This window comes from Numida meleagris, chromosome 6, assembly GCF_002078875.1.
Source record: "Numida meleagris isolate 19003 breed g44 Domestic line chromosome 6, NumMel1.0, whole genome shotgun sequence".
Taxonomy (NCBI): Eukaryota; Metazoa; Chordata; class Aves; order Galliformes; family Numididae; genus Numida; species Numida meleagris.
Window position 1 is genome coordinate 19,208,895 of NC_034414.1, and position 11,998 is coordinate 19,220,892.

At 39.0% G+C, this 11,998-nt stretch overlaps 1 protein-coding gene across 2 annotated transcripts in view; it reads left to right on the forward strand.

The window, feature by feature from the left end:
* Window positions 1–9,944, forward strand: part of CD44 (CD44 molecule (Indian blood group)) — a 104,369-nt gene extending 94,425 nt beyond the window's left edge. For both annotated transcript variants that reach the window (XM_021401870.1, XM_021401871.1), the window contains 3 exons: window positions 3,411–3,533; window positions 4,786–4,864; window positions 6,641–9,944. In XM_021401870.1, the coding sequence (XP_021257545.1) occupies window positions 3,411–3,533; window positions 4,786–4,864; window positions 6,641–6,857 (419 nt within the window). In that variant the 3' untranslated portion in view covers window positions 6,858–9,944. The remainder of the gene's footprint in view (window positions 1–3,410; window positions 3,534–4,785; window positions 4,865–6,640) is intronic.

Here is an 11,998-nt window from a genome sequence, read left to right on the forward strand (position 1 = left end):
GAAAGTGGACAAGCAAATGCCACAGATGGTTCTCATGTCAATTTGATACCTGGAGTTTTTCCAGACACTGATGATCATCTTAACCGATTACAGACCCCTCCTCCTCCTAGTAAGAACTACGCATTGCAAGTGATCTCTTTTATCCAACTGTCAGTTCTTGTTTTTGTCAATGATGACTTTCTGTTAGTATCTGTAATATCCATTATTTTTAGTTATGCTTGTACTATAATTTTCTTGTTTGTTTTTGGGGGGTTTTTTAATTGACATTTTTCAATATGTTTATAGGCCTCATTTAACATGCCACTGAAGGGAATATTTTCCTCTATGAAGCAGAGTACTTGTCCCAAAAACTGATAGTAGCGCTTTTCAGATATCCTTCTCTTATATTCTACTATCTGTATTTTGTAGCACTTCTCAAAAAATGAAAAATTGTTAGCTTTCTCCTTATGTCCATGAATGCACTCTAGCATTTTGACTTACTTTTAAATGGGCTCTAATGACAGCTCTGTAACACAACTACTTGTCACTTTTTCAGCCATCCTCATTCCCTCTGCACTGGTTGAACGCATTTCAAAAATTTCTTGTGCAAACTTTTTTTCCCCTTAGTAGGAATATCCGTTGCTGGTATCTTGCCAGTGACTGGGTTGTAACCGACATTTTGTTTGTGAACAGTTTATTTCAAAGGGGTTATTCATCTGATAATGTTAGTGCAGTTAATACTTTACTTATTTCACTACAGATACCTTTTTCTTTTTTTGTCACTTGTTAATAGAACAGGATATTAAGGGATTTTCCTTATTCTCAAATGCATTTTCCATACAGATCATCATTCTAACAGTAATTTATTTTTTTCCAGAAGCTCCTTCTTTCTCAAACTGATCCAAATAGTGCTTTCATGCACTTTCCTGGAAGTTACTGGAACCATGCCAGGGTAGATTTTGGCCAGTACTCTGTGATTACACATAAGCTCAATAATGTCCCTATATATATTTAACATTATACAGCAGATATTTTAAAGATAATTCTATTGTTCTTAATGACTGGGAGTTAGAATTTGTTTCCAGTGAATGTAGTCATTTTGAAAAATTTTAGCTAGAAATGGGATTTAGAGTGAAGGCTTTATGTTCCTAAGTTTGCATGATTTCTTTTTCCATTTCTACCCTGGCATAGCTCCACTCACTTTTGTGGAGTCTATTTAAATTATCATTAATTAATGTTAATTCATACAGGTAGAATTTGTCCTTTTTTTTTCTTCAGAATTTTATATTGACTCAGTAATATCACTCCTACCAAAACTGCATAAATTATAGTATTTAGACATAGATACAGCAATATAAATGCAAAATATGTATTTGCATTTTATTGGAAAGATAATCCTATTTTAATAACTGTTTCCTACTGCAACAAATTCATTTCTTGACACTCACTGCCCTATCACTTAATTAGGCCCAGCAGCCTCAATTTAGTGTGCAGACATTACACAATTTGAAAAAATGTTTGCTACTTTTCTGCTTTGAGCGTAGAAAACCTGTATGGACTGGTCTGAAGGCCTTTTTCAAGGTGAATGCACCTCTTTTTTTTTTTCACTTACCTACTCTTAGTGCTTTTTTAAAAATACTATCAAAGGGAATTACAAATATTGCCATTTTTTAAAAAGTTCATTTGTTGAAGGGCTATTTCATTTGTATAGCTGTAATGGAATGAAAAACATTCATTAATATATTGGCAGGCTCTAGCTATAGGCTTTTTCCAAACAAATGAATGGTTTCATATACTGTACTGCTTGCTTTCAGTTTCTTTTCCTCTGCAGCAGTTTTAAAGCTGTGGTCTGACGTTGCTCTAATGACTGACCTTTTGTCCAAATGTCTCAGAATAACAGAACTGTCCACTGAATTAATCAAAAAATATCTGTCAAAAAGAAGAAAACCCAGTATGTCATCAAAATGAATTAGCAGCTGAGAGGCCTCCCTGCCCACTACAGGCACCTTCCCCAGAGCCAGGACATCAGGAGACATGGCCGAATTCTGCTTCTCCTCAGTGGTCAGGAGAGGGGAAGGGTGAATGTAGCAGTTCTTTTAGCACAAGAATCTTTAATAAATGTTTTTCTAAGGGGCTTTGTGGTGGAAAAGCTCTGCCATTTCTCAAGGGTGACATAAAGCACCTTAAAAAATATCCACTGAAGTGCCAGTTAGGCAAGTCAGTACAATCCTCTTGGTCTGCTTTCTTGGAGGCTAGATCAAGAACTCTGGTTGCTGAGTTAGTGCTCTGTCCGTTGGGATGAGCTATCGCAGAACAACTCATCAGTCAATAAGTTTCTTGTTAATAATAATGAAAACATCTGGAACATTCATGAACTACTTGTTGGCTATGCTCAACAGTGGGGAAGAATGTGCTTCTTAGTTTGTATTTGCCAGCTGCTGTTAGGAAATGAGATCAGAAACATTGGCCAGAGGAGAGCTGCAATATGTGCTAAAGAAAAAGAACTTTGCAACGGATTATGGGTGTCTAATTTACTCTATCATAGTCTGAAAGAATTCAGAGAGGTGGAGATCTGTAATATTGTTTTTGTACTGATAATGAAGTTGTAGTCCCACATGAAACACTGTATACAAACAATTTTAGACATGGAATACCCATGTGGCAACAGTGTGAGCCAGAAATATTACTGTCATCACGTAAGATTTCAGGCAGTATAACTATCACAGGAAGTATGTGAGACTAGAAGAACTAGTTTGGATTTAAGATCTAATTCTGTCTTAGAACAAAATTACAAAATGTATTTTAAAGTGCCAAGGGATCCATCTCTATGTTTACAGAGAGAATTTTTGCTAATAAGAAAAACGTTTTGAATTTTTAAGGTCCCACGTTATACATAGCTATCAAATGTAAACCGTCCAGAGAACTATACTTCTATTTTTTGAAAGCAGGGAAGTTTTAGAAATTCCGTTTTATCCTGTATAGAAATAAAATTAAAAGTTGTAAAATTTCTTCTTATTGACCATTTTCAGTTTTCTTTCTCTACTCTTTTCTCATTCTCTTTTCCCCATAGAACATGCAAGATCTTTGGCTTGTGCAGTAGAAACCTCTTCAAGAAGTTGCCAATTTGCAGAAGACTTTATATTCTTTGCAGACAATTTCTAGGCAACTATCATTGCATATTGGTTCATGAAAGTGTAGCACAATCAAAAATGAAACATATAAGAGAGGTGAAAGGGCACAACCATAAGCTTTGTTATTCAGAATAAGAAAGCTAGCAATAGTTTGGATGAGTACAATGATTATAGCCAATGTTGTTTGTTGGTTTGAGCTTTCTAGACATAATTTTTTGATAAAGAAAGTCATAGCTTTTGTGCCTCCCTGGGAAATACCCAGTAAGGATATTTGTACTAACAGATGGTTTCGTTCTTTAGGGTCTACATCCAGTATAGGTAGTGATCAGGGACCATACAATGGAGACGGTGAACCTACTCCTGTCCCTGGAGAGTCCACAACAACAACTGTAAAGTCACAACCAAGGTCAGCCCCCGTACCAGGTAGGTTTCCCAAGTCATGTATTTTAATAATATAAGCACAGAATGATATGAGTATGAGCTGAAGAGACAAAAATGTAGGTCAAGTACTGTTTTTCTGGTTTTGGTCTGAATCAGGTAACGTTCAGCATTTTCACTAGTAGTCTGTGAAGTGGAGCATACTGTAACTCATAAAATAGCAATATCTAGATGAGAGAAGCTGTGTGTTTTGGAAAACAAGATTTAGAGATAAATAATCCTGATACTTTGGTATACAATCAGACAAAATTTGGTGAATGTAGATGCAAAGTATCGTATATGTGAAAATGTTCAGTGAAAATTATAGCTTGAGACAAGTGTTGCAGAAAAGAGCTTGCAGATTAAAATGGAATAGAATAGAAAGAAGCCAACACAGTGATACAATTGCAAAAGAATGCAAATATATTCTGGGACATATTAACAGTAAAGTCATTTTTAAGAAAGAGAGAGTAATTATCCCACTCAGTGTAGATCTGGCAAGTCCAGAGCTGAGGTTCTCTGTTCAGTTCAAGGCATTGAATCACATAGAAAAAAACAGGGAAGGGCACAAAGATAAAGTCTGGTAAGGTAACCATAACACAACTGCATAAAGAACAGGGGAGGTTGTTGTGAAATCTCCATTCTTAAAAAAATGCTAAGAGCAAATGGAACATTTCTCAGGGGTGTTTTTATTCATTCTGTTTCACTGGAGTGAAACAGCTTATGTGACCTCCTAGGGTCCCTTCCAGATTTACCTCCTTAGGATATTGCTGTTCCTTTTTATGTTTTTTTTTAATTTTAATTTTTATTTTTTAGAATTTGCCCTACAAATGCTCCTTAAGATTTTAAATGAAAAAAAAGAATGTAGACGTTTCAATTGACCTTCAGTCCATCCTACTTTTCACCTGGGATTGCAGGTGTCTCAGCACTAAGACTTTTCTCCTGCTCTTGAAATAAATCAGTGATACAACAGCTTTACACCTTTGTCAGCCTAAGTGCAGTTCTTATATATGCCAACATTGGACAGGCATTTCACCAAAGTTGGCCTGGGCATAGATGAGCACTTTTTTTTGGCCGCATAGGCAATGTGAGTGATGAAAATGTATTTCATTTGCACAGAAGAAATTTGCAAAATGAGCAAACGTCCATTTAAACTAGAAAAAAAGCCTTACAGTTTAAAGAATGTTTCAGTGTCCATGAAACTCTGAAATTACATGGGATAAATTAACACATTCTTCTTCCCTCCCTCAACCCCCAGAGTGGCTGATCATCGTTGCCGCTCTTCTGGCACTGGCATTGATCCTTGCAGTGTGCATCGCCGTTAACAGCCGGAGGAGGTAAGCTACTCTGTACTTCTTCAAACACACTGAAGCCTGATGGGGGTGATGGAACAAAGCACTGACACAATGTTATTAGAGACCTTGGTGAAATAAGAAAGATATCAGGCACATGGCAAGACAGAAATATCTACAGCTTTCTTTAAAGTTAAGTGGCTCTGGAGTTACATGCCCTGAACAGCACAGCTTATTGATTTATATCTCACTCTGCTATGCCTATAAAAGCAGAGGCTGCCTGTGTTTCCTTCCTCATACCCGGAGTCACCATAGAAACAGACAAACAGGGCCAGGATGACTAATTATAGATTGCAACTGACAAGAACTGAAACGGTCTCAACGCTAAAAATTACGTCCCAGATGCTGTGAGTGGAAAACATCTCTTATGTAGAGCTGCCATGCAGCTGGGAGTGAGACCCAAGGAGAGAGTGCGCGTGGGTGTGAGTGTGTGCACGGATTCACGGATTAGACACTAGCAGTGTGCACTAATCCCCATGGGGAGCAATTTCTGAAGCAGATACTTCATCTGGCATGCTTGAAACAGGTGGAATATTTTCTCTTGCTTTAGCAGGATCAAAATAATAAGAGATTCCTTTGTTCTGATAAGTGCTTACCTGCTGTGGACTCAGGCAGGCTTAGCTGAGCGGTGAGGTGGGAATGTTCCAAGCATTCATTTATTTAAAAAAGAGAACTGTGTATTTGTTGCAACATCAGTATGGCAGCCATTGCTTCATCGTTGTGTTTTTGGTGTTGTGGGGTTTATTTTGTTGTTTTTTTTCTGTTTAATTGGTGTTGTCTTTATAAAAACTGATGTTATCTTAAAACAAAACAAAACCAAACAAATTGCTCAAGGTTCAGTGCAGGGCAATTTACTTGCTTATTTATGTCTTCATTATTCCTCTTGTTGCAAAGAAGATTGCCTCTGTATAGTGCCTGTTGCCAAAAGAGTTAGGATCTCCATACGGAGTCCCACGTTTAAGCACTGACCGTCATTTCAAGGAAGAAAATCTGAGCTGCTCTTTTGAGAGCCTGTGTTCACTCTGCATTTCACGGTTGCAGAGCAGGAATCGTTCCCAAATGTGTACCCAACATTTACACAGCAAACTGAGCTGCTTTGGATAAAATAACCCTCAGCTATCAGTTAGTAAGCGTGAATAAAAGTGATTCTTAACTGCCATATTAGTCATTCAGACAAAACCTGCTTCATTGAAAACACTTTTACAGTACAACTTTAAAAGCTGGTGTCTATCTTAAGAGAGCTGTGCTGTGTGCATTCGGTTGAACACTCAGCTGTTGAATCTTGATCCTGAGTCTGGATTTGGAATTATCCTGTCTGTACAGTGGGATATATAACAAGTTCATAAATATGGATATACCCAAATCAGAAAATCATCTCTATCTTTCAACTGTGCATGTTGGTCCTGTCTCTAACAACAATAGATACTGGACAGCCTAATGTAATGAGTGGCAACTCTGCCCACGGCAGAGAGGTTGGAACCAGATGGTCTTTGAGGTCCCTTTCAACCCAACCATTCTGTGATTCTGCGATACTCATTGGACCAGTGGGCTCCTGCTAAAGTTTATGCCCATAATGCTGGATTTTTTCAAAAATAAAATACATAACATGGAGAAACTCTGCACTTTGCTTTGCATAGGTCTGCACTGGCAAACACAAGGTTCATTTCCAGGAACCTTTTCCTAAATATTTACTTGAATTTTGTTTTTGTATTTCCGTAACTCTCTATTTATGGTACTTATATTCTTTTTATTTTGATTTAGATGTGGGCAGAAGAAAAAGCTAGTCATTAATAATGGCAAAGGTGCAGTGGAGGACAGGAAGACAAGAGAATTAAATGGAGACGCCAGCAAATCACAAGAAATGGTGCACTTGGTTCACAAAGAACAGTCAAATGACCAAACAGGAGCATGTGATGAATTCCTCACCGTTGATGAAACACAAAATCATCAGGAGGTTGACATGAAGAGCGGAGTGTAGCGGTACAAAGTCGCCAAATAGATCAGTGCTGGGAAAATCAAAACCACACGGACCTTGGGCAGGAATTCACAGATGCACTGTGCTACTGATGTCTTTTGAGCACAATTAAGTTTAAATTTTCTTCATTTTTAATTATTTTAACGTGATGTCCGAGTTACAAAATTGACATTTGCTTTCTGAAATAAGCCCCAAGTGTTGCAGTCAGTTCCCAATTCCTACGCAGAGGGCACTTACTGTGTCCTGGGCATGTGGCATGTCATTGTTCCCCAGATGCAGTGCCTTCGCTGTGCGGAGATACAGAAGCATCCAGTTGCTCCATCTTACAGGCATTTAAGGTACTAAACTTGTCATGGTACAACAGTAAGTGAGTAACAGATGTCAAGAGCCAAAATAAAAAAGGCTTAAAACAAAAGTGCCTCCTATACAATGCCTAACCCAGCAGAATCCACCAGCAATGCCTTCCAGCCAGGAAGAGCGGTAGGTGCATTCAAAGTCTGCCAGTAAAAGCAAAAAGTGACATTTTGTAGTGATTGATGACTTGGTCTGTAACAAGAGAAACCCGAAAGGACAAAGTTTATTTATCTCTGTTTTAAAATGTCTGTGGGCATACAGCAAGTTTTATTGAGAGGGGGAACAAAGGGAGAAAAACATGAGCTGATACATAATAAACTTCTCTTCTTTGTAATCTTAACACAATCTGTACAAATATCCTTGAGTTTCTGAGGTGTCTGATGCTCTTTCCCCTCCCTCCTTCACTGATCACAGTTTGTGTATGTTTTTTAAGGATTCAGTTAGTAAAATTAATGAAATAGAATGACCCCCAGCTCTGTTGTGAATGCACAAATCAAGCAATTGGAAGTCATCAGAGATGATAACAGCATTTTTATTTCAGAATAATAGGGCTCTCTCTTCTCCTGCTCCATTTTACTTAGGAGATGCTGAGCCCAGAGCTTGTTTCTCCCGTAACTGTTGTATTGCACCGGTTTGCCAATATTTTAAAAGTTACTTTTGTACAATCTTGCTCACTTCTGATTTCTGTTTCATCCACTTTTTCCTTCTTCTTGTCAAAAATGCCAAAAGAAAAATTGTTGGTAAGAGAAGCTGAAATTTTACAGAAAAAAAATCGATGAAATTTTAAGGAAACTCTCCCAGTAATGTAATATAGTAACATAGCTGCAGCTGCATTGTTGTACACTTTTGTTTTGTCCTTGTATGTCTGTTATGTGAAGTAATTGTATTAAGCTATGATGCTGTGCATTATATTGATAAGAACTGCCAGAAAGAAAGTTATTTACTACCAGTGATCTGTGCCATTTTTAAGAAAGCATATTGGAGTGGAGAATAACTTCTAATGGGGCTGCCTCAGAAAAAATGCAAGTAAAACCAACCAGAGGCAACTGCAAGCAGCGAGGTCTGTGTTAGCTGGGATGGGAATGTTTGGTAAGAGATGTTTGGAGGTACCTGTTCCCTGACCAAAGCACCTGCACTGGAAAACATTCTGCTAACGCATGTTATTTTATGCTCTCCATCTGAAGCAGTGCAGAGGATGAGCTTTCTGCTGGCTACATGCTAACATTAGCTAGCTCTGGTCTTTACTGGAACACGAAACACAACCAAAATCATGATTATGGTTCTCATTTTACAGCCCTTCAGCAGTTTCCCAAGTGTTCCATCGAGTTGCTCAGAGCCGTGGTATCTGCAGGCAGATCTCCTCAGGGAAAATGTGCACCTGGGCAAAAGGCCCCAAGACGAGGTGTGATTTCAGTGTACACGGAGGATGCTTTCTGACTCTGTGTATGTCTCAACTATGGGCAGTCCAAGAGTGTTCAAACAAGCTGAAGCCAATAAGGACAAGGTGACGTACACTGTCAGTACATGTGGCCCATTGTCAAACCTCTCAGCCCAATCATAAGCACATATTTTAATACTGAGCTGTGCTGTGCGAACTCTGTTGATGGTCTGCGTTGGTTTTTGTTTAATCCCATAGGGTTTTAATGCAAGCTTTTCTATTTGTTATTATAAATTGAAATGATCTATCGAAGGCTGTGTTTAAACTGGTATTACATACACATTTCTCTAAGTGTGGAGATCCAGAATAAGAATTTTGCCTCTTTTTAAATCTTAATTTAATATAAGCCTCAATCAAAAGGAGATCATTCCCTGTCTTGAAGGGTAAATGTTCTTAAAAAAAATAAAAAGGGCCACATCATTTTATTCATCTTCCTAGAGAGATGTTGAGAAAATGGAGAAATCCACCCATCGTTCTAATTTATCTCATGCTCGGTACCTATGAAAGTATGGACCACACTTGTTGGCTTCTTTTTATATTTTTAATAGGGAGATGCTCAATTTCTCTTCAAAAAGGCAATGCCGTTATTTTATATATGCTGATTCTTTTTAGATGATGTTGTGCAACTGATGCATAATTAAGTTTCATTACAGTTTCAAAACTAGATGGCCATTTCATACATGTAATATAGTGCATATTTTTATTAATCTCGGTTTTATTATTTCAGGGGTTGTTGTGTGTATGTATTTTTTATATAGAGCACTAGATATATTTGCATATTTATTTAACAGATTAATCAAAATTAAAGAAAATATCATCTCTAAATTGTAATTAGAAAAAGTATTGCCAAAAAATACCACACGGAACTGTAAAATAACCTTCCAAAAATAAACTTCATTCCATGTTGAGGGTAAGAAGTGAGATCGATGTTGCTAGTGGGAGAGGAGAAGTGTTTGGCAGGCTGGTCATACAGAGCCAAGGTCAGATCTCCTGCTTGCAGCTCCCAGCCAGAACCAGCTGAAGGCTGCGGGACCTCTCGTGCTCCACCAGCCTCCCATGGGCCCCCATATACAGGGGGTTAGCGACAAGCTCAGCTCCCTCGGAGCACACAGCTCAGTCCAAGTTAAGGTGGATGCAGTGAGATGGAAATAATGTTTAAAGCAATAAGTATATTTAAAGGAGAGGTGATATTTTTACAAGAATATAGTATTTTCATTGAACGATCCTGGGTGATGGTTTCACCTGTATTTCTTGAAGATCCTAAAAGGAATGTTTGATTAAATCAGAGAAAGGATGTACAGCCTTTGTGTCTGTCTGTGTGGATGTTTTAAATCCTTCCCAAAACATCAGTTTCCAAGTGATATTTCTGAATAACATTCTCTCCTTCATATGATATCTTTTGCACATCCTTTGCCAAAAACACTTAACGCCGACTACCACTGCACTAAGGAGTGTATGTTGGGTGGAATATTACTGGAGGAGATTTCCAGGTGTCTCACAGACACTGACACAGCCACACAGAGGCAGAGATTCATCCATCACCCTGGTTGGGGTTTCTCCTGGTTGCTCTTTCTGTAGATGAAGGGGAGCAATAAAATCCTCTGAGAACGCTGTTCTGACTCTGCTTACACAACACCAGCAGTTTGTTTTATGCTATATTAGGCTGTTAGCCAGCAATTATTTCTTGGCCTTATTAAACAGTTCAAGGCTCAGACACCTCTGGTTGCAAGAGATTTGATTCGTTAAAGAGCACATGGTTACCTTTGGGTAACCACATGTACTGATATGTTTTCCTCTGCAGAAGCAAAAGAGACAAAGAGGTGGGAGCAGAAATGCTGACGTGGGCAGGTTCCTGGGGTGCAGCTCCAGATCTCTGGGTATGAAGGACAAAGCTCTCATCACTTTTTCAGGGCAAGAAGCGTGTAACAGTGATAACTTTGGGGGTGGGAACTCCAAAGGGTTTGGTGAAGGAAGAGTACAGTCACTGGGAGACGAAATGGAGAATGAGTAAAATTTCTGTGCCACCGACTGGGAAAGTCCCCCCAATATCCCCAGGACTTTGGCATTTGAATGGTTTCACAGCTCATAGAAGGGAAGAAGTATCGGCCTGTTCCTGTGAACACCCCCCACCTCCGGGTCACCTTCTGCATTCACCACCTGATTTGCAAATGCTTTTGACCAGTTTTCCCCTGGTAGATTACTTCTCACTATTACTCTTCTGCGTTGCTGTGGCACTCACCAGTGCCCTGCTGAGAGCGCCCAGCTCCGACTATGGGAAATGAGAGGCAAAGCTCAAGCTTCACAAAGGTGACTATAACAGCACCTCGTCTCCTGTCTGCCCATCTCTCCCATCTGGAGTTGGGTGGGCAACAAGATTTCTAGACCATTTCTGTTTGCAGGTCAGCCATGCTGCAGCACGGTTTTGGGAAAAGCTGAAGATGCCCTGACCTCAAGGGAACTGGTTGTTGTTGAAGTGCAGGTGAAGAAGAAGCACTGAAAGCTTTGTACATGCTTTAAACACAGTTTTCTTTCAGTTTTGTCTGAATGGATCCAACAGAAAGGTTTTGCCTCAGCTACAGTTTCAAGGGTTTGCACACCTCTTATTAAATCTTCGTACCCTATAGGCAAAAGTGGTTGGGATGAATAAGTGAAGGGCTGAAACCTATGTTCATGCATTTTCTGCCGTGCATTGAACTTTGATGTCAGTATCATTAGTTTTGTGTTTTCTTTCAGAAGAAAGACAAGAAAATGATGATGCTATGGATCCTTTGACAAATTCTGTCAAATTAGAAATATTTTTTGTTTCAGAAATAGACATAGTTTAGATACTTTTAATATATCTGATTGATAGATTACTTTTCAGAGGGGGAAGATGCCTAATATATAACACAGCGTTCTATTTGTACTACAAAATTATTAAAATTATTTCCTGTTACAAAAAAAAAATCTGTGGAAATGTACAGGAAAATAGAGTTTGTCAAGTCAAACAGGATCCGGCATAATTTTAAGTGTATGTGTTAGAAAACTAACACATTTTTTACACTATGAGTAAAAAAGTCTTCCTCTGTAGCACCCACTGAACAAACTGCAGCTCACTGCAGCCTCATTCTGGTGCTGGATTGAGGCGGGCGGCTGCACTGCCATGCCAAGGACACAGCTGAAGTTGGGGGCACGTAGGCAGCACTGGGAAGCCAGCATGCGGCTCAGAGACAGTGGTGGTTCTACTCTAACCAAAAGGGCTTGGCGGCTGCCAAGTTAGTCCTGACATCCTTCAAACCCTGAGAAAGAAAGAAGAGAGGAAGGAACAAGAAGACACTTTCAACCACAGACGGTAAGTTTGCACCTTGTGTCT